This window comes from Gobio gobio, assembly GCF_949357685.1.
Source record: "Gobio gobio genome assembly, chromosome: 2".
NCBI lineage: Eukaryota > Metazoa > Chordata > Actinopteri > Cypriniformes > Gobionidae > Gobio > Gobio gobio.
The window spans coordinates 59,544,868-59,568,253 of record NC_137098.1 but is presented as its reverse complement, the minus strand read 5'-3'; the positions used below and the strand labels follow the sequence as shown (position 1 = coordinate 59,568,253).

General features: G+C 39.7%; 2 protein-coding genes across 3 annotated transcripts in view; one reads left to right on the top strand and one right to left on the bottom strand.

Annotated features, from left to right (window-relative positions):
- Positions 1-3,394, top strand: part of ecsit (ECSIT signaling integrator) — a 13,095-nt gene extending 9,701 nt beyond the window's left edge. For both annotated transcript variants that reach the window (XM_079810524.1, XM_079810523.1), the window contains 3 exons: positions 277-425; positions 2,692-2,812; positions 2,908-3,394. In XM_079810524.1, coding sequence (XP_079666650.1) covers positions 277-425; positions 2,692-2,812; positions 2,908-3,155 — 518 coding nt within the window. In that variant the 3' untranslated portion in view covers positions 3,156-3,394. The remainder of the gene's footprint in view (positions 1-276; positions 426-2,691; positions 2,813-2,907) is intronic.
- A 1,802-nt stretch (positions 3,395-5,196) lies between these two features.
- LOC307143661 (uncharacterized protein) lies at positions 5,197-23,162 on the bottom strand. Its single transcript, XM_079845394.1, has 7 exons — positions 23,067-23,162; positions 19,382-19,435; positions 15,155-17,695; positions 11,818-12,126; positions 8,064-8,104; positions 7,455-7,513; positions 5,197-7,357 (listed from the first exon to the last, which is right to left on the bottom strand). Exons 3-7 carry the CDS (start codon positions 17,486-17,488, stop codon positions 7,080-7,082), a joined length of 3,021 nt encoding a protein of 1,006 aa, XP_079701520.1. The 5' UTR covers positions 17,489-17,695; positions 19,382-19,435; positions 23,067-23,162; the 3' UTR covers positions 5,197-7,079.
- Between the last annotated feature and the right edge of the window lie 224 nt (positions 23,163-23,386).

The window sequence follows — 23,386 nt, the reverse complement described above, 5'->3', positions numbered from 1 at the left end:
TCAGCTTTATTTAGATAATAATCTGTCATGCCATCTGTACCTGAGAATATAATAACTGTATGCTGTCAAACTTGTATTTAACCTGAAGTATTCTAGAAGTAACTATCACTTTGCTAAGAACCAAATGTAATGCTTTTATGAGAAACATTTCCATTTTGGAATACAAAGTGTAATACAAGTGACTGGATATCGGATTTTTAAATGGAAATTGGCATTAAAAGGGATTTTTGAATACTGTTTGGTGAAATAAGCCCATTGTATCTTGCTTGTTATCAGGTATTCAAAGTCCAGACCAGCGCTCTCTTCTGGCCAAACACAATCCCTGCAGACCTGTGTATGTGGAAGGCCCATTTCCTCTCTGGCTCAGGAAGACTTGTGTTCATTATTTCCTACTTAGGGCAGACCCTATACCGCCTGAAGAAAAGGTACCATAATTGAGCTAAAGATGCCATTTAAAGAACTTGCTTAAAGAGGACCTATTATGCTATTATGTTACCGTTTGAGCATGAAAAGCTCTGCAAAGTTACAACACAGTGAACATTTCCATGTGTCACTTGTGCCCTGCATGGGGCCCAGATAAATTTGTCCATTGGCTCCACATGGGCCCCATGTATGTTTGCCCACGGGGCACATGATGGGACCATAGTGGGATTTTTAAAAACATGCACTTTCAAAAACCCGTTTTCAAAAGTTAGCATATTCAGAGTACTCCTACTCAAAGTAAAGTGTACGAGGCCTGGTTAAGTTGCGTTAGCGGTGTGTTGAACTCGCTCAAAGCGGTTGACCAATCACAACACACACTGGTCCAGCCAACCAATCCGAGTAAATTGCACTTTTCAGAAGGAGGGGCTTCATAGAGAAGGAACTAAACAGAACATTACTGACAGACTGGGAAAAGAGGTCCCGCAACAACGTAAAATATGTTAAAATTATTATTTTATAATGATCATTTATTATTTTATATATACAGTGAGGAAAATAAGTATTTAAACACCCTGCTATTTTGCAAGTTCTCCCACTTATAAATCATGGAGGGGTCTGAAATTGTCATCGTAGGTGCATGTCCACTGTGAGAGACATAATCTAAAAAAAAAAATCCAGAAATCAAAATGTATGATTTTTAACTATTTATTTATATGATACAGCTGCAAATAAGTATTTGAAAACCTGAGAAAATCAATGTTAATATTTGGTACAGTAGCCTTTGTTTGCAATTACAGAGGTCAAACGTTTCCTGTAGTTTTTCACCAGGTTTGCACACACTGCAGAAGGGATTTTGGCCCAGTCCTCCACACAGATCTTCTCTAGATCAGTCAGGTTTCTGGCCTGTCGCTGAGAAACACAGAGTTTGAGCTCCCTCCAAAGATTCTCTATTGGGTTTAGGTCTGGAGACTGGCTAGGCCACGCCAGAACCTTGATATGCTTCTTACAGAGCCACTCCTTGGTTATCCTGGCTGTGTGCTTCGGGTCATTGTCATGTCGGAAGACCCAGCCTCGACCCATCTTCAATGCTCTAACTGAGGGAAGGAGGTTGTTCCCCAAAATCTCGCAATACATGGCTCCGGTCATCCTCTGCTTAATACAGTGCAGTCGCCCTGTCCCATGTGCAGAAAAACACCCCTAAAGCATGATGCTACCACCCCCATGCTTCACAGTAGGGACGGTGTTCTTGGGATGGTACTCATCATTCTTCTTCCTCCAAACACGTTTAGTGGAATTATGACCAAAAAGTTATATTTTGGTCTCATCTGACCACATGACTTTCTCCCATGACTCTATCTATCTATGTGCTGGTTTAAGCAGGGGAACCTTCCGTGCCATGCATGATTTCAAACCATGAAGTCTTAGTGTATTACCAACAGTAACCTTGGAAACGGTGGTCCCAGCGCTTTTCAGGTCATTGACCAGCTCCTCCCGTGTAGTTCTGGGCTGATTTCTCACCTTTCTTAGGATCATTGAGACCCCACGAGGTGAGATCTTGCATGGAGCCCCAGTCCGAGGGAGATTGACAGTCATGTTTAGCTTCTTCCATTTTCTAATGATTGCTCCAACAGTGGACCTTTTTTCACCAAGCTCCCCGTAGCCCTTTCCAGCCTTGTGGAGGTGTACAATTTTGTCTCTAGTGTCTTTGGACAGCTCTATGGTCTTGGCCATGTTAGTAGTTGGATTCTTACTGATTGTATGGGGTGGACAGGTGTCTTTATGCAGCTAACAACCTCAAACAGGTGCATCTAATTTAGGATAATAAATGGAGTGGAGGTGGACATTTTAAAAGCAGACTAACAGGTCTTTGAGGGTCAGAATTCTAGCTGATAGACAGGTGTTCAAATACTTATTTGCAGCTGTATCATACAAATAAAAAGGTAAAAAATCATACATTGTGATTTCTGGATTTTTTTTTTTTAGATTATGTCTCTCACAGTGGACATGCACCTACAATGACAATTTCAGACCCCTCCATGATTTCTAAGTGGGAGAACTTGCAAAATAGCAGGGTGTTCAAATACTTATTTTCCTCACTGTACGTTATTTGAACATCCAAGCATGAAAACCTATTCTAGTTGAGCTCAAAGACTTTGGCATAATATGGCCATAATACATTTAATACATAAATAAAAGAATACAATACATAATAAAATTAAGATTGAATTTACATTCTCGATTATGTTTTGGCATCTGATTGTCTTGTAGGTTGAGGAAGACTTTGACCCTGAGATGATTGGTCCGGAGCAGAGCCTCTTCTATCCTCAGCTAGTGGAACTCGACCTGGAAAGAGACATGGGTGATGATCAGAGTTTCTCTGTGGACGACGGTGAGACTCATATTGCATTGTCAACTTGGCTTGAATGAAGTGATTTGCGTATCAGTGATTTATATAAAATGATTTCTGTTCATTTGATCCTGCAGTGGAAGAGGGGGCGGTTTACGCCATGTGTATGTCGGGTCAGGGTGACCAAGCCACTCTGTCTCAGTGGATTTCGGGTCTACAGGAGACCTGCCCCATATTGGGCCAGATCCCCACTGTGTTCCGTTTGGAATCTGGACCTGGAGAACTGCAAACCTCGTCGGATGCTCAGCAAACCCCCGAGCAGGAGGTTGAAATAGATCCAATTATTGAAGAGGAACCACAACGCTCACAAAGAGTGAACCAGTGAGAACGGCTTCACAATGCCATGCATTTTATGAAGACCTCAGTTGAGATCTACTAGAGTGAATCTAAAATGATGAAGGTCGTTTAATTTAATTCCCAGATACTGACTGATGTTTAATCAGTTCCACACTATTTTTTAATTGAGATCTGTCTACATTATGCAAAGTTGCTTTATCATGTGTAAGTGTAAATATGTCATAAACTGATCTGGCAGTGCAATAAAATATACATTTATTGAATTATTTGATTTTGTGCATTTTTTTATATACATTGTGTGCAGAATTATTAAGCATATTTATTTTCTGATCATATTTTTTTTTTCCAGGCACATTTGACCAATTCCAAACCACAGTAATCCTAATAACTACTATTCATTTAGTATTTAATAATGTATAAGTGATATATACTTGTTCATGAAGGCTGGAAATGAAAAACACCTTATATTCAGGTGTGCAGAATTATTAGGCACGTTTTCTTTTACAGATAAAATGAGCCAAAAAGAGATTTAACTCAGACTGAAAAGTCAAAATGTATGAAATGCCCATGAGAAGGATACTATACGAATGCAATACCAGACATTGCGGTTAAGGCATGACCATTGGACAGTGAAATGCTCATTGGGTCAGCAGGGTCAGACAAAAACAGGTGATGAAGAAAAGACATGTTAACTGCAAAAGAATTAAGAATTAAGGTGAAGAATTAAGTGTGAAACCATCAGGAACCCTTTAGTCTCCAGCGCCACCATTTTACAGAACTGTAACCTTAACCTGGAGTCTCCAGAAGTGCAAGGTGTCAGGATCTCAGAGACTTCAGTTAGGTAAAGAATCCTAAAAAATTACCCCCACGTTTTTTATAGGCTTTATGGACAGATGGGCTGAGAGTGACTCTTGAAGGACCAGCACCACATCCTCTTGCACCACTGTTCGAAGAATTAATCTTCCAGATTCTGGCAGTACGTTTTGGGAGTTAATTTTTAGTCCATCTCTGCAAAACGGACTTCAGGATGGACTAAAATGAACTCCCGATACTAGAGGAAGTGGTGCTGGTCCTTCAAGAGTCATTCTCAACCTATCTGTCTATAAAGCCTATAAAATCTAGCCTCTGTATTCGCAACACTTCAGCTTGTGATTCTTATTTAGTGGGGGTCATTTTTTAGGATTCTTTAGCTAACTTAAGTGGTGGCGCTGGAGACTAAAGAGTTCCTGATGGTTTTACCCTTAATTCTTCACCTTAATTCTTAATTCTTTTGCAGTTAACAGGTGTCTTTTCCTCACCACCTGTTTTTGTCTGATCCTGCTGACCCAATGAGCATTTCACTGTCCAATGGTCATGCCTTAACTGCAATGTCTAGTATTGCATTAGTATTGCATCCTTCTCATGGGCATTTAATAATTTTAGACTTTTCAGTCAGAGTTAAATCTCTTTTTTGGCTCATTTTATCTGTACAAGAAAACATGCCTAATAATTCTGCACACCTGAATATAAGGTGATTTTCATTTCCAGCCTTCGTGAACAATTATATATCACTTATAAATTATAGTATAATGAATAATGAATATAAATGAATAGTAGTTATTAAATTACTGTGGTTTGGAATTGGTCAAATGTGCCTGGAAAAAAAATATGATCAGAAAATCAACGTGCCTAATAATTCTGCACACAGTGTGTAATAAAATATTTTTCTGTTTTTAGGGCTCATTAAGTTAAGTATTCGTGTCAGAACTATTTGAGTTTTTTCTATTCTAAAGAAGAAGACCTATATTTTTAGCCAAACTTCTAAGAAATCACTGCAATATTTGTCATAAAAAAGGTGCATAGAAAGGCATGCTAAGCTAATTAGCGCATTTTAAAATACAGAAAAGCAAACAAAAGGTGCAAAAGGATTTATTAGGTACAACAGATGTGTACTGAAGAGGGAAGTAGATTTTACTAAAAATTGTACCTGTCCTTGGCTTAGATTGTAAAGACTAACAAACTTATCATTGTGCTTTTTTCAAACCTGTGGTCTGTGTGTATAGCATTAACACCACAGATAATTTAGCAGGTTATTATCTAGTAATTTATTACAAGGAACTCATTTCAAATTGTAGTAGATATTTGTCCAACATAAATGACATTTGATTGCACATTTTATAAACTGTCATGAGGGAGAATAATCAATACCCTATCAGGGGGGAAAAAAAAACATTATGGAAAGTCAAAATGGTTAAATGAAAGAAGTATAAAATAAAGATGTCAAAATAATATATACATTATGCAGTGTAACAGTTTATCACGAAAAGAAAATTACTAAATTTTTGTGCACAATCTGCACAGATACTGAAAGCACATGGTCAAAAAGAAAATCTTATATATTCCAGTTGTTTGTGCATGTAAGAATTTCCTTATTTTGTTACCTCATTTACAGGTCCTGGTTCTGAATATTACCAGAATTTAAAAGTGCATTTAATGAGGCACAGTAGCACATCAGCAAGAAAATGGTTAAATCAACATTTCAATATTGTCCTATAAATAAGAAAGATATTAATCTACTACATAGGACTATAACAAAACTGGTACTTAAAATTTGTAAGACAACAGAATCTTTACACACATAGGCTATGTGTAAGGTTTCAGTTGAACAAATTATAAATATAGTATATATTTAGTAGGGCTGGGTAAAAAAAAAAAAGTTTAAATACTTAATCGATTCTCATTTTTACGAACCAATATCGATTCTTAAATCCCAATAATCGATTAGTCATCCTGTTTTCAGTTGATGAATGAATCGAACATTGTAGCGCGCCTCCCATCCAATAAATCACAATAATCTGTGCTGTTACTGTTGATATGAAACAAAGTCTCAGATTTCAAATTAGGTCCATTTTATTACGAAATTCAAAAACATAATTTTGGCGCTGTGGCGTGAGATTGCTCAGCTCAAGAGAAGCAGCAGCGCTGAGCGCACATGAACTGATCATCTCTTCCACCTTAATACCAGTTACAGCGCGAAATAAACATGAATGAGCATCTGAAAGTGTGTCAAAAGATACAGGACAACTTACCGAAATCCGTGTCATGTCACATGAAATCGCTCAATCAGTGTTTCAACCACGGAAAGACGTCAGTAAACCAGCTCGTAAACAATGTCATGTGAAGTCCAATTTACCTCAGAAAAACCATATCCAGTGTCCATAAACTCGTTAGAGAGCTAGAAAAAATAACTCTAGAGAGAAGCATTTTGCTAAATATGCACCATATTAATTATAATGTTTTTCAATATTATTTGAATGCATGTTTGAATAAATCTGGCAAGTTATGACAGCCATCATTTAAATGTTTATATTTCAAAAAACGAATTGGAGTAGAAAAATGATTATGTAATTGTAAAGTTAATATTATAACTTTATTATTATAAAAAATCATTGGGTGTAATTTAAGTGTTTGTATAGAAATCAATACATTTTTACCTTAAATATTATAGTAGGCTAACTTAGAACCAACTGACTCCCAAAGTTCACAGCACTAGTTCAGAGATTTGTTTTCCCTTGAAAAAATTTGCCATGTATTGTACCTGATATATATCTAAAATAATCTATATTGAATCGATTTGTAAAATTTGTGTCAATACCCAGTGCCAATGCCCTAATATTTATTGTAGGCCTACTACTGGTATGTGTTAAACAAAAGCAATACCCATAATAATAAATAAATCAGCCATTCCTTGACTCAGTTCTGGTTCATAAAGGCAGTTAATGCAGCAGAATGAAAGAATGAATGAAAGAAAGAATGAATGAGTGAGTGAAATGTGTTTAATCTTGACTGTCATCTGTCAGTTCACTCAAAGTGTCTTGAATTTAGCTTCAGTTTTAACCAGGCAATGAATGATTTCTTATTTTCCAATCCGGACTGAATGTAGGATTTCCCTGTTACCCGTAGGAGCTCTGCCTCACTGTTGAAGCTGGTGGGTGATGAAGCGCTCGCGGACGGCCACCTGTTTATCCCAGGCATCTAGAATGCCTTGACGTTCAAGGTCTCCGAATGATTGTGTGTTAGGGTGCACTTCCTCAATGTGAGCCTTCACCCCTTCCACACTGAGGGAGTACAGCTGCTCTCCACAAACCATACACACCAACAACAGGTTGACAGGATCAGGGTCCATGAGGTAGAGGTTTCTCCACTCGGCCTGTGATAAAGGTCCTTCCGTTGCATAATTTGGTGACTCCTCTTAAAATGTGATGAAAGAAATAGTAATATCAGTTACCAGATAATCATTTAAACTGTTTGGCAAACTGTAATAGTGTGTCTTAGAAAATTAATAAACCTTTGATTGCATTTTGACATGACTTGGTTAAGTAGCCTAGTTGGTCTTCTGATTTTTTGCTGTTTGGAAAAGAAACCAACATTAATTTTGATACTCAAATATGACATACATGACCATTCAAAAGTTTATAGTCAGTACGTTTGTTTTTTTTGTGTGTGTTTTTTTTTAAAGAAATTTATACTTTTATTCAGCAAGGATGCAATTCAATTAATCACAGTAAAGACATGACCAGTTTCACCGTTCCCACAAAAATATTAAACAGCACAATCGTTTTCAACATTGATAAGAAAGGTTTCTTAAGCAGCAAATCGGCATATTAGGATCATGTGACACTGAAGACTGCAGTGATGATGCTGAAAATTCAGCTTTGCATCAAAAGAATTACTGATTAAAATAGAAAACAGTCATTTTAAATTGTAATATTTCAAAATATTACTGTTTTTACTTCTTTTTTTTTATCAGTTAAATGTATTCTTGGTGAGCATAAGATCTCATTCAAAACCAACAAATAAATAAATAAATAAATAATTAATATATATATATCATCTTACTGACCTCAACCTTTTAAACAGTAGTGCATTACATTGAACATAATGACTATTTACTCACCTCTGAACAACGGCTGAGCAGAAACGGGTGGTTTTCTGACCCTAGGAAGATAAAAAAAAAAATTAAAAAAAAGGATAATGTACATTGACTTAATTTCAAAACATCAACTGTAGTCAGCGAATGGCAACAACTAATCTTAAACATGCTCCTTGGGTAGTTTAATATGTAAATGCAAGATGAACAGCACATTCCAGGGCCCCAGTTTTATGATGGGCCCCTCTCTGAATGCAACAGTGAAGAAAAGTTTGCTACATTTTGATTGGATCTTTGTGGACTAGCACAAACAAAATGTCCAACACTATCAGATAAGGATGCTAGGACAACTGCCAGATACCTCTTAAAGTCCCGGTGAACCGGAAGCAGCAATTGCGTTTTCTTCAGTGCTGTGATGCATTTCCAAGTGAAATGGAATATTGAATAGGGGGCAGGGTTTTACTTCAGCGCTCCTCCTCTCCATCTCTCGCTCACAGCATACTAACGGTTGGAGGGGAGTGGTTAAGGATATTCAAACCCAAGCCGTCAAACTGACATCATCGAAAGAGGAACGCCATTCCAGACCAGAAGTTAGTTTTCATATTTTGATTAAAGATTACCGCGACAAACGATTTTCTTTCTGTGTATTAACTTGCACCGATTAATTGTTCACCCTAAAGGCCCTTTTACACTGGATGCGTAACGAAAAAGCTAATTTATGTGCGAATAGTTAAAACCATTCACATCAGCCGCGACATGAATTTGCGAAGTCTGGTACGTTTCAAAGCTCCAGCATTCCAAAACATTTGCCGGGACAGCTGAGAAAACATGGACACTTCATCATCCAGTGAAGACGAGCTTTTCATTTTATTTAAAAGACCAAAAAGAAGACAGTATTACCGCTTCTGACGAGACAAACCACACACTTCAGGGAACCAATCGTTCCGGAGAAGCTGTTTTCAGTTGAATAACAATGTAAACATTTAAGTGCCAAAGACGTACTGACGGAAACCCATTCACTTTCCATAGTAGTGAACACAAGGTTTAGAAAAAAAAGTTTTGACTCCAAAGGTTATCTGTAGGTCTACAGTGGGCAAACACAGCTGCATCTGTACAGCTGTAACTACAACTACAGCTGTAATCTCGTGAGAAATGCGATACCTGGCAAAGGTTAATGTTGATTGAATGGCTAGTGACATCAACTGGACATTTCGTCACCTTTGTTTCCTTTTATGTGATTGGTTGAAGCTTTTTCTTTTCTGTCGCCGCTAGAGAAAAAAAATAAACATTGTTTTTCCACCTAAGCACAGTCGCGTTCGGTGTGGAAGCACTCATTACACAAACAGCTGATCAAAAAAATAAAACATAGCGCAAATTATTTCAAAATTATTATTCAAATTATTTTTTTAAATCGCGTCCAGTGTGAAAGGACCTTAAAGGAACACGGCGACTTTTTGGGACTTAAGCTTATTCACCGTATCCCCCAGAGTTAGATAAGTCCATACATCCCATTCTCATCTCTGTGCGTGCCATAACTCTGTCTGACGCACCCACCGCTAGCCTAGCTTAGCACAAAGACTGGAGGTAAATGGCTCCAGCTAGCCTACTGCTCAATAAGTGACAAAATAACGCCAACATTTTCCTATTTACATGTTGTGATGTGTATAGTTACATCATGTACTAAGACCGACGGAAAATGAAAATTTGCCCTTTTCTAGACCGATATGGTTAGGAACTATTCTATCCGGAACTTTGAGCCGTACCATGGGTGCAGCGGCGCAATGATATTACACAGCGCCTGAAAATAGTTCCCAGCGCTCTCTGTGCAAGCAGGTTGTCACGTTGGTTATGTTGATGAAAGTTAGCCTATTTTCAGGCGCTGTGTAATATCAATGGACCCGTTTGATGCTCTAGGTCTAGGAGATCAGCATCCAACAGAGCATCACGTTCAATTCTGTTCAAACTGATTCCAGCATCTTTCCTCACTGTATTGTTACCCAGAACAACCAGTGGAACACTTCACCACCATCATACAAAATATCACTAAACCAAACCTCTTTCTACAGACCTTGGCATTGTTGTACATTATCAGTATTTGATTTTCTAATTTACACAAGACATTATATAGCTGATGCTAGTTAATAAATAATATTTACTGTCAAGGTAACATTCCTGGCTGGTGCACCGTAATAAGAGAAGGAAAAAGTCATCTGACAGTCATATTTGATAGCCAAAACATATTTGATGTCATGTGTGAGAACCCGTATATAACTGGTGCCTTGTGTGAGGTTAAGTTAAACTGCTACATAGTCTAGAAGTCTAGCTATTTCTGCCACAGCGTTTAAGACACTTTTCTTTAACCTACAGTAATTGTTCAATTTAACCCTTAAATTGCACAAGGAGAAGAAGGAACAGTGCATAAGGAGGCCCAAAAAAATGTTAAAAAGGGCCTCCTTCCTTGCAAATACTCAGGTCAAGTTACTTGGTAGAAAAGCTCTGGTATGTCCCCATCTTTATCTAACATACAAGTAATCTAAATCAGCATACAATACTGAGGTCCATGTTCATATCTTTTACATGTATTTTGAAAAAAAAAAAAAAACATTATTATTTGACTCCTAATCAATTACAAAACTCGTCACCACCATGTTGTCCTGAAAATCCTTCCTATGTTTTCCAGTAAAACCAGAGCACATATGCACCTGGAGGAACTGGGGCCTCACACATGGCCTCTGTACACGGCCCCAAGTCAAAACAGGCCTCCAAAATGTTTCTGTGATATTCTGGTGCTGAGGTATGGCTGGGGCCCCACATGGGGCCCTGTGAACACTACTCCAATTCAAAAGAGCCAACCCCCATGTGTCTGTGAAATCATGTTGCTGAGATATAGCTGGGGCCCCCAGGGGACATAAAGCATGCAGTGTTATTATTACAGGGTTTGGTATACTGTGGTGGTTGGATGTCAGTGTAAACTCACACTCATGTAATTCCAAACCGGCATGACTTTCTTTCTTTGGACCACAAAAGACAGTTTGAAAAATGTTTTGTTCATACAATTAAAGTCATTGGAGTCCAATGTTGACTTAACATATATTTTTGTGTTAAGTAGAAGAAAGGAAATCATGCAGGTTTGAAACAACATGGGATGAGTAAGTGATGAGCCCCTGATAGGGAAGAGCAGATCAGTTTGCACAGCGCTGTGCAAACCCCAAACTAGTTCAACAGATCTGTCACAAAAGCAAACAAACGCATGATCAGTGGGATGAGTGCGTGGGCATCGCAGTCCCACTCAAACCCACAGCAGTGCTGCACTTTCGTCTGTTTTGTGCTTTTAGAACAATCTGTAAATGAGGGGGATGTTACTGCGGTTTTGAAATGATTGTGTTTTTATTTGCAACCCTTTCTCTATCTGCAATTAGACTACCGTTCAAAAGTTTGGAATCCGTAAGATTTCTATTGTTTTTGAAAGATTTTTCTTATGTTCTTATAACCTGCAATTTGATCAAAAGTAGAGTAAAATAGTAATATTATGAATTTTTTTTATAATTTAAAATTACTGTTTTCTATTTGAATATATTTTAAAAAGCAATTGATTTCTGATGTCAAAGCTGAATTTTCAGCATCATTTGGTAACATTATAAATGTCTTTACTGAAACATTTGATCTATTTAATGCATCCTTGCTGAATAAAAGTATAATTTTTTTTTAATCGTACTGACAGCAATCTTTTGAATGGTACTGTATATAAATAAAATCTATAAAAGGTAGAAGAAATAATTACCGAAGCCTGGCCTTGTGGAGGGAGCGTCAGCTGCCGTAGCTGTTTCTCATTTGCTGCCTTTCTAGCTCTCTGCTCCTGTTTCTTGATCCTCCATTGCATGCGTCTTCTATGTATAACCTCCTGTGGATCATCTTGTGGATTGGCCGTTGCCACTATCTGGCTTCTGTTAGTTCTTGATTTATCTGTAGACTGTGTCTGTGGACCTGCAGGTTTGGTGCACCTTCTTGTTTTCTTCTGAATGGCGATCAGTCTGTATGTGGAAGTGTCCTGGGACATGGCTAGCAGTAGAGGTGTGCTGGGTGTTTTTTTCTGGGGAGTTTGTGAAAGCAGTGTAGTTTGATTACAGAAATTATTCTAAACAGTCAGTTCTTGTTAGTGAATCAAACAAATACAGCTTTCAACTAATGGTAAGGGCCTGTTTACACCTTGTATTAAGATGCATTTTGGTCAATCAGATCACAAGATGGTGCTAAATACAGGTGTAAATAGGGTCTAAAACTTTTTTTGGTACGAATAATGTACCAAGCACAATGTTCTCTCACTATTCCTGATTTCTAACACACATTCACGGCATTCAGCATGATCTTGCGGCTGTCAGAGCAGACACGTCTATGGACGAGTATATGTGTGTCTCCCTCGTCTACATCTTAATACCAGGTGTAAACAGGGCCGTTAAATCAGTGTAGTTACTGACTAGTTGTTCATGTGACAACATATATTTAAAGATATATTAATTTTGCAGTTTGTCAATGGTATTTTATAAAGTGAATGAAATGTTACCACTGTTTTTTGTTGTTTAGTATTTTTGTTTAATATATACCTGTACACTGCTCAAACAAAATGAAAGGAACACTTAATCATCACATTATAACACCAATTCAATTAAACTTCAGGGTTATCAATTTGTCCAGTTAGGAAGCATAAGTGATTGTGAATCAGTTTCACTTGCTTTGGTGCAAATGAAAGTGACAACAGGTGCACTGGAGAGGCAACAGCAAGAAAACCCCCAAAAAGAGAATAGTTTTGCAGGTGGTGGCCATAGACAATTGTTCTCTCCTTATTCTTCCTGAATGATTTGTCTTTTGTTTTGTTAGGGTCCTTGTCACTGTAGCATGAGGCAGTACCTGCAACCAAATCAGGTTGCACAGGCAATCCTGCTCCTCCAGGATGGAGCATCCATACGTGATGTCACAAGGAGGTTTGGTGTGTCTCCCAGCACAGTTTCAAGAGCATGGAGGAGATGCCGGGAGACAGGCCATTACACAAGGAGAGCTGAACAGGGACGTAGAAGGGCAACAATCTAGCATCAGGACTAGTATCTGCTTTGAAATGTTGTCGTGAGTGCATACTGGCACGTGGGGGCTATACACACTACTGACTTAGGCCCTGTCCCAAATGGCACACTTCATGTGCACTTTCGGTCTTGTGGACTTACAATGGCCGCTGCGTGCACGTGTCCGTTAAGTCCACGAGACCGCAGGGTGTCCCATTTGTCATTTTAGGTCTCAGAAGGCTGCTCGCGAGTGCCCCCTTTGAGGTCGATATGCGCCCTCGATGCGCACTTCTGCCGAGCCCACACTGGTGCGAGCTACGCAGCGGACTTCTTCCCAGCAGTCAAAGTGGCATTACGTCATGAAAGTGCAAACTCAGAGGAAGACTGTTAGGGTGCCATTTGGGACAGGGCCTTACACTCACCTAAATGATTATTAGGAACACCTGTTCAATTTCTCATTAATGCAATTATCTAATCAACCAATCACATGGCAGTTGCTTCAATGCATTTAGGGGTGTAGTCCTGGTCAAGACAATCTCCTGAACTCCAAACTGAATGTCTGAATGGGAAAGAAAGGTGATTTAAGCAATTTTGAGCGTGGCATGGTAGTTGGTGCCAGACGGGCCACCCTGAGTATTTCACAATCTGCTCAGTTACTGGGATTTTCACGCACAACAATTTCTAGGGTTTACAAAGAATGGTGTGAAAAGGGAAAAACATCCAGTATGCGGCAGTCCTGTGGGCGAAAAAGCCTTGTTGATGCTAGAGGTCAGAGGAGAATGGGCCGACTGATTCAAGCTGATAGAAGAGCAACTTTGACTGAAATAACCACTCGTTACAACCGAGGTATGCAGCAAAGCATTTGTGAAGCCACAACACGCAAAACCTTGAGGCGGATGGGCTACAACAGCAGAAGACCCCACCGGGTACCACTCATCTCCACTACAAATAGGAAAAAGAGGCTACAATTTGCACGAGCTCACCAAAATTGGACAGTTGAAGACTCGAAAAATGTTGCCTGGTCTGATGAGTCTCGATTTCTGTTGAGACATACAGATGGTAGAGTCAGAATTTGGCGTAAACCGAATGAGATCATAGATCCATCATGCCTTGTTACCACTGTGCAGGCTGGTGGTGGTGGTGGTGTAATGGTGTGGGGGATGTTTTCTTAGCACACTTTAGGCCCCTTAGTGCCAATTGGGCATCGTTTAAATGCCACGGCCTACCTGAGCATTGTTTCTGACCATGTCCATCCCTTTATGACCACCATGTCCCCATCCTTTGATGGCTACTTCCAGCAGGATAATGCAGCATGTCACAAAGCTGGAATCATTTCAAATTGGTTTCTTGAACATGACAATGAGTTCACTGTACTAAAATGGCCCCCACAGTCACCAGATCTCAACCCAATAGAGCATCTTTGGGATGTGGTGGAACGGGAGCTTCGTGCCCTGGATGTGCATCCCACAAATCTCCATCAACTGCAAGATGCCATCCTATCAATATGGGCCAACATTTCTAAAGAATGCTTTCAGTACCTTGTTGAATCAATGCCACGTAGAATTAAGGCAGTTCTGAAGGCGAAAGGGGGTCAAACACAGTATTAGTGTGGTGTTCCTAATAATCCTTTAGGTGAGTGTACATTATGCGTTGCTGTGATGAACTTAATGCAAGTTGGATCAGCCGGATTTTGAATCCAGCCCTCAGTGTGTTGATGATTTTGGTTTCTTTTGACTGTTGTCACATCATTTTGTTCTCCAATTATAGAATGTATACAAAGTTTTTCAAATAGAATATTTCATTCAATTAATTATTTCATTCATTGCGATCCAATGTGTGATTCAAGTGTTCCCTTAATATTTTCAGCAGTGTAGTTAATGCCAAAAGGACTGACTGTTATTAAAAGTCACATATGTAAGAATTACTGGGAGAACCGTTTTAAATTAATTTATTATTTAAATTATCAAATTATTTGTCCCCCATATATATATATATATATATATATAGCATTATATATCTCACTTGACCCAGACCCGATGCTAAGCAAATATAAATGCAACTCACCTGTGGAGCCGGATTGCGAAGAACTACATCTTTAGCTGCATTTCTGTTGGCATTTCTGGCCCGCTGCTGTCTCTTCATTAACCTCCAATACTCTCTCTTTCGTTGAAGCTCATCGCTCTCACCAAGCTGCTGCTTTTGCGAGGCCTGTGAAGGGCAGGACTGCTTGGGATCTGCTCCATCATCACTGAACTTCTCAGTGTTTCTGCACAGCCACTTCTCAGGTTGCACAGCCACTGGAGAAAGGGCAGGACTTCCATCTGCAGCCCCTTGGCAGAAGTTATGATAGTTTTTATGGCTAGTGTCCTCAGAAAGTAATGCTTGAGGACTCAATTTTATATTTTTAAGGCTTGTATTCTCTGAGAAGACGTTTTGTTGTAAAGTAAAATTTGGCTCTGCATTTTCAGATTTAAGAAGGTCATCTTTAGTCATCTTTTTGTCTTCCGGTGAGCAAACTGATTCCTCCAGAAGCTTTTTCATGGAGGCCACAGCCTGAAGAGTGGTGGCATTATGGTTCGCAGCTGCTGGAGGTTCAAAGTGTGACTCTGAGGATGGACAGGGTGAAGGTTTGCCATCTTCAACACTGATGCAGGGAGTAATTTCTGGGATGGAAAATACAGCATGTATAGGAAGATTGATCGGTTCTTTTTTAGGGGTTCGGGCACTGGTTGAGGAGTCACAAACTGTTTTGGTAATTGATGAAGTAAAACTGTCCCTTTCGTTTGACTTCTTGTTTTGCTGTCTCTGCTTTAACACTGAAACCTTTGACCTAAGCAGACAGGCAGCCCGACTAACTCTCTCTGTCTTAACTTCAACTCTGTCTAAGTTAGACTTTACCAGAGAGTTTTGGTGAGCCTTGGAAATGTTGCATGGAGTGAAAACTAGCTTTGTGACCGGTTGAGCATCTGAATATTCAAGTGGCAAACTCACTTGAACCTGGAGTCCTACCTTATCGATGCATTTCACATTGGAAAAGTCGTGACTTGCAGATAGAGAAGAGTCCAATGAAGTGGAGAACGTCATTGTGCCATCTTCTTTGATAAAGCCACCAATTGTGTCTGAAGAACTTGTAAACGCACCTGCTCTGCTCACTTGACTCCCACACGTCTGAATGGAACTGTTGTGGTAGCGTCTCCCATGATGCTTAAGTGTGCCTTGTTCCTTCAATCGTGCTTTCACAGCTCTCTGCTCACGCTTTTTAATTCGCCAGTACTCCTTCTGTCTGGCGTGCCGATCCTCGGGAGACTCGACTTTGGAAGCACCAAGGAAAGAGTTTCTTGTTGGCTTTTGACAACGTCTCTTTTGAGTATGTGCAAATTGCGGCACTTTGGATTTTTTGGGAATTTGGGTAGTACTGGATGAGGATGTATGGTTTGGTTTTGTGTCCTGAACATGTAGTGTTGTCCGAGAACTGCATTTGGAATTCCCTGAGTTGAGGTTGATTCCTCTCAAGGCCTTACTGTTATCAGATGAAGCGATACAGGAAGATCGTCCTTGTCCGAGACTCCCTTCTCGGTACCGTGCCAGCTTAGCCGCAAGCTTTGCTCTCTGTTCTCGCTTTTTGATGCGCCAGTTCTCTCTACGCTTAGCAGCCATCTCTTCTTCAGTCATAGCCACTCTGGTGTTGTGCTTTGAAGCAAAGGCACATGTTCTTCTCTTAGCGATACGACAGGGAATGAAACTCTGCTCTTTACGAACCTTACATTCTGCAGAGGTCAAGGGTTTGAGACAGTTCTGTGGCTTATTTTGATTGTTGTGCACTGGTAAAACCTTGGATACATGGCTTTGCGGAGATGTTGCTAATTGTTTGCCATTTCGGGATAACATACCTGTTTTAGTTATATGAGCATGACTGCTGTTTGGATGCAACTCCGCATCCAATGTATCCGTGTTTGAGGACCCTGTAACTGAGGACTTTAGTTTTGTATTGCCCATTACAACCTTCAGGGTATTTGTGCTCATTTCTGGCAATTTAGGCAAGACAATTTTGAGCTTAGTCTTTTGAAACCATTTCTCTTTTTGACATGGCATCATAGTAACATTATACTCAGATTTCAAGTTTCTTGGAGCATCAGTATCTTCCTGTTTGCATGAAATGTCATGATTATGTAGAGAGGGATCACTGTTGACTTTGTGAATCTGCAAGGAGGGTTCATCACTAACAATGGACAAGCACAACCCCCGATTTTCATTTCCGATCTTTTTTTTGGTAGATGACTTTCTTGCCCTCTGCTCTCTTTTCTTGCTCCTCCAATACTCCCTTTTGCGGGCGAGAGTGACATCATCAAATTCTGCTACTGGCTGATAGCGACGTTTAGAGAAAGTCTTGCTGGACATGGCTGCTGATTGGTTACAACATCATCATCATACTGTTGATTTCATCATCTGCTGGATTACGTCTTCTTAGGTAAGGCAAAGCCTGCTCTAAACAGGATTTCTGTGGGGTTACATCTTTCATTTAAGTCTCTCAAGGTCTTTGTCTATAGATGGACTTTGAATGCAGTGCTTCTGTCAATTTTTCTGAAAAAACAATGAGTAGGTGATCTGTAGGGGAAACAAAAAAACAATTTAATTTGAATCAATCATTGTGTTTGCACTGTTAGGTATGATAAAAGCATTTCGTTAGAGTGCCGAAATCGAGTTGAAACGATGAGATCGCTGCATTCATGCGCTCAACATCTCTGTGATCGGCTACAATGCTCATCACTGCAACCTTTCATGCCACTATCTAAATATAAAGCCATTAACACTTTACGATTAGTTAACCTTGAGAGCAGTAGTAGTAAAGAAAGTTCCACAAGTAATGCTTAGCTATTTCATATGCAAATGTTAGCCAATCACAGCAGTGGGCATTTACACTTTAGTCTCACAGCAGACATGCACCTTCAAGCAGAGCGTCTAGGAAAAATGCCTTTTATTTTTAAATTATGACAATTTTTTATGTAAAATCATGCTAACATTATAAGTGCAACCCATGAGACATTATAAATATGGCTGTTAAACGATTAATCCCAATTAATTGCATCCAGAATAAAAGTTTGTGTTTACATAATACAATATAACAATGCAGTTCATGACCCCTTTAAAACATTTTAGCAAAACCCACAACCCAGAACTCTAGCCACCACATACCATTGCTATAGCAACCACCCATGGCAAATACACATGCCATATATAACATGCCATATATAACTTTCAAACTGTGTAGGAACTACATAGACCCCAAATAACCCAAACTACCTAAATAATTCAAAAGATGAATTTGACTTTTGTAGTTCACATTAAAATTTGATATGAAGTATTCCAGGTGATATGAGCAGGGTTAAAAAATAGTGGATGTAAAAGGGCCCCTGTGTACAGGAGGATGAGGCTCTACAGTGTACTTTTTTGGGGGTTGTGACAAAATCCTCAATTGTGATTTTATATATATATTTTATACATATATGTGATCGTGTAGAAAGAATGGGTTCAGGGGTCTCTGTAGTCTTCCACAGGCATGAAACTCAGGTTGGGACTTAGTTGACATTTAGTCAATTAGCAGAAACTTTTATCCAATGTGATCTACAAATGAGGAACCTTTCAAGCAATTTATCATAAGAGCAGCAATATATGCAGTACATAATGGTAGTTTTCAAGTGCAACCTAAAGTAGTACATGTACAAGAAATAATACTCGTATGTGGGGGGAAGGGGACGTCTGGGGGCCCCGGGGGAATGTGCCCCACATGCTGTGTGTGTGTCTGCAATCCTGATACGAATTTATAAGGAATATTAAGCACGGCCTTAAGCTGCAAGCATTGATATTAAAAGCAATTCAATTTAGATCTATGCTGCAAAAAAAAAAAAAGAAACATTTTAGGAAACATTTTTTTGTCAAGAAATCCACATTTAATGGTCACTTTCTTTACCTCCATCTTGGTACTTTGTGCTTTTCTAGCCAACTTTGGGATTTTATATTGCAGCATTTTTATGTTAATGTCTCTTTAAGAGGAAACATATTTGAGCACTGCTTGCAAGTTTCTTTTTATAAACATATGCAAATATGAAAACATTTAAATATCAGTGTCACAAATGGAGCTCCCAAGTAATTTACCTGCTTTATTCTGAGTGGTTGAGAATATATTACATGCATCAGCATATGATTTGCACATTGCAAGTGCACCATTGCATGACATTTTGTGAAGCAGCAGCTACTGACAAAACTACTCCTAGTTTATTTCAGGAAGCTTACCTTTATATGGAGACTATTTATTCCAACCAGCCTCCAGGTATCGCAGATTAATCCCTTTATGGGAAACAAATAATGGCAAGATTTCAAATTTCCAATCTGTGATACACGTGAGAAACAATGACATTGAACGGCAATAATCTTGAGTTTACAAACAGAAAATTTGAGACTTGAGAACTATGACTGGTTTCGGTTTGCTCCTGGTAGATTCAAAAGACTTCTGGACTACTGTTATGGTGCATTTTAGGAGATTGATAGTATTTAGGTTCACTGAATTGAAAAGACCAGTCTGCACATTCTGCAAAGAATGTTTTCACGGAAGAGAGAAAATCATAAAAGTTTGGAACAAAACGAGCGTGAGTAAACAATGCCCAATTTTCATTTTTATAAAAGGGTTAGTTCACCCAAAATGAAAAATTCTGTCCTTAATTATTCACCCTCATGTCATTACAAACCCTTAACTTTCGTTCATCTTCAGCACACAAATTAAGATCTTTTTAATGAAATTTGAGAGATTTCTGTCCCTCCATTGACAGCTACTCAACTACCACTTTGATGTTTCAAAATGTTCATGAAGAGATCATAAAACTTATCCATATCAATTGAGTGGTTTAGTCCAAATGTTCTAAGAAGACTCAACCACTTAAAGGGTAAGGGTTCACCCAAAAATGAAAATTCTGTCATTAATTACTCACCCTCACGTCGTTCGAGACCCGTAAGACCTCCGTTCATATTCGGAACACAAATGAAGATATTTTTGTTGAAAGCTGATGGCTGAGAAAGGCTTCATATAGGCCTCCATTGGCATTCAGTACACTTATACTCCCAAGACGGATAAAAGGCACTCAGAACATCGTTACAAAATCAAAATAACACCTTTTTCCAACTTGTTACTGCCTTCCATGTGTGCCTCCACGACGCATGCGCGAGAATATGACGCAGATCCGGCGTTCGGACAGATGACCCAGAAGCGATTTGTTTACAATCAGAGGAAGACGCGCGTATCTCAGCTGTTGGATTCTACATTGATCGTGCTTTAGGTCTCGGCGTAGTGCTCAAAATGGGGTTAGATTGCGCATTTCATGGATTCTCGAACCCCGGCGCTACGTCATATTCTCGCGCATGCGTCGTGGAGGCACACACGGAAGGCAATAACAAGCTGGATAAAGGTGTTATTTTGATTTTGTTTTGCGCACAAAAACTATTGTCGTCGCATCGTAAGATTATTGTAGAGTCACTGTGGTGAGATGGACTTTGTAACGATGTTCTGAGTGCCTTTTATCCGTCTTGGGAGTGTAAGTGTACTGAATGCCAATGGAGGCCTGTCTGAAGCCTTTCTCAGCATCAGCTTTCAACAAAAATATCTTCATTTGTGTTCCGAATATGAACGGAGGTCTTACGGGTCTCGAACGACATAAGGGTGAGTAATTAATGACAGAATTTTCATTTTTGGGTGAACTAACCCTTTAATATAATGAACAGATTTAATTTAGACTTGGTTCTTGCCGAAGCTCAAACGTGATGCGTAACAGGAGAATGAACCTCATTGGTTCTCGCCGAAGCTCAAACGTGATGCGTAACAGGAGAATGAACCTCATTGGTTCTCGCCGAAGCTCAAACGTGATGCGTAACAGGAGAATGAATCTCATTGGTTCTCGCCGAAGCTCAAACGTGATGCGTAACAGGAGAATGAACCTCATTGGTTCTTGCCGAAGCTCAAACGTGATACGTAACAGGAGAATGAACCTCATTGGTTCTCGGCGAAGCTCAAGCGTGATGCGTAACAGGAGAATGAACCTCATTGGTTCTCGCCGAAGCTCAAACGTGATGCGTAACAGGAGAATGAACCTCATTGGTTCTCGGTGAAGCTCAAACGTGATGCGTAACAGGAGAATGAACCTCATTGGTTCTCGGTGAAGCTCAAACGTGATGCGTAACAGGAGAATGAACCTCATTGGCTCTTGCCGAAGCTCAAACGTGATGCGTAACAGGAGAATGAACCTCATTGGCTCTTGCCGAAGCTCAAACGTGATGCGTAACAGGAGAATGAACCTCATTGGTTCTCGCTGAAGCTCAAACGTGATGCGTAACAGGAGAATTAACCTCATTGGTTCTCGGCGAAGCTCAAACGTGATGCGTATCAGGAGAATGAACCTCATTGGTTCTCGGCGAAGCTCAAACGTGATGCGTAACAGGAGAATGAACCTCATTGGTTCTCGCTGAAGCTCAAACGTGATGCGTAACAGGAGAATGAACCTCATTGGTTCTCGCCGAAGCTCAAAACGTGATGCGTAACAGGAGAATGAACCTCATTGGTTCTCGGCGAAGCTCAAACGTGATTCGTAACAGGAGAATGAACCTCATTGGTTCTCGGCGAAGCTCAAGCGTGATGCGTAACAGGAGAATGAACCTCATTGGCTCTCGCTGAAGCTCAAACGTGATGCGTATCAGGAGAATGAACCTCATTGGTTCTCGCCGAAGCTCAAAACGAGATGCGTAACAGGAGAATGAACCTCATCGGTTCTCGCTGAAGCTCAAACGTGATGCGTAACAGGAGAATGAACCTCATTGGTTCTCGCTGAAGCTCAAAACGAGATGCGTAACAGGAGAATGAACCTCATTGGTTCTCGCTGAAGCTCAAAACGAGATGCGTAACAGGAGAATGAACCTCATTGGTTCTCGCTGAAGCTCAAACGAGATGCGTAACAGGAGAATGAACCTCATTGGTTCTCGCTGAAGCTCAAACGAGATGCGTAACAGGAGAATGAACCTCATCGGTTCTCGCTGAAGCTCAAACGTGATGCGTAACAGGAGAATGAACCTCATTGGTTCTCGCCGAAGCTCAAACGTGATGCGTAACAGAGAATGAACCTCATTGGTTCTCGCCGAAGCTCAAACGTGATACGTTATTCATAACGTATATTCTGAATAGCGAACGAGTCTATTCAGAAAATTTGGACTAAACCACTCAATTCATTTGGATTAGTTTTACGATCTCTTTATGAACTTTTTGAAGCGCCAAAGTGGTAGTTGCTTAGCTGTCAATGGACAGACAGAAATCTCTGATTTCATCATAAAGATCTTCATTTGTGTTCTGAAGATGAACGAAGTCTTAGGGGCTTGGAACGACATGAGGGTGAGTAAATGATGACAGGATTTTTTTTACATTTTTGGGTGAACTAACCCTTTAAGCTGTTTGTATAGGCTAATATGATTACAACTGCTATGCATTGCTGAAGAAAAGAGCCATTTACAAAAACGAACTGAAGTGAAAGAATATAAACATGCTAATATTAATCAAATGTGTAGTAACTCAAACAAAGCTTAAAGAGGGGACAAAAATGTTGCTGTCACTTTAAATCTTGTCTCACAATCACAGGCTGATGATTTTTTGTTGTGAGTCTCTCTCTACCCTACTCTGGCGTTTATTTACGTATTATTTGTTCAAAAATGTAAATCTTTTTTAAAAAGTCAATATAAAAGGCGTCCTATAAACAACGGAGTGGTTTTACTAAGCACGCTGTCCCTATTTCCAGTGTATGGCAGAGACAATGTTGTCTTCCCTATCTGCCATCACGAGCTCCGGTCTGTCTGTCTGTCTAACGGCGCGTGGCGTGGACTGTCGTGTGTTTAGTGAACGCACTCCGCGACAAGACAACACCGAGCGCGAAGCATGCGTTTGTTTTACCTGGTGGTGACACGAAACTTTCTTTAAGCTCAAGTCTCAGGACACTGCAGCCTCTTCCCGTTGGACCTTTCTTTCTGTCGGTGCCTTGACAACGGTGAAAGTACCAGGATGTAGGAGCTTTTACAGCATGTGCGGATGGATCCTTAAAGCAGTAGCGCCCCTCACTCCCTGAAAATAATTAGCCTACGTTTTGCATTTAAACAACAGAAAATATTATACAGACATTACAAAAATAGCATTATATTACATACTTTAGGTCAGGATATTCAGTTTAGGAAGGTAGGAAACCATTTCACATAAAGTAAAAAACAAATATAAGA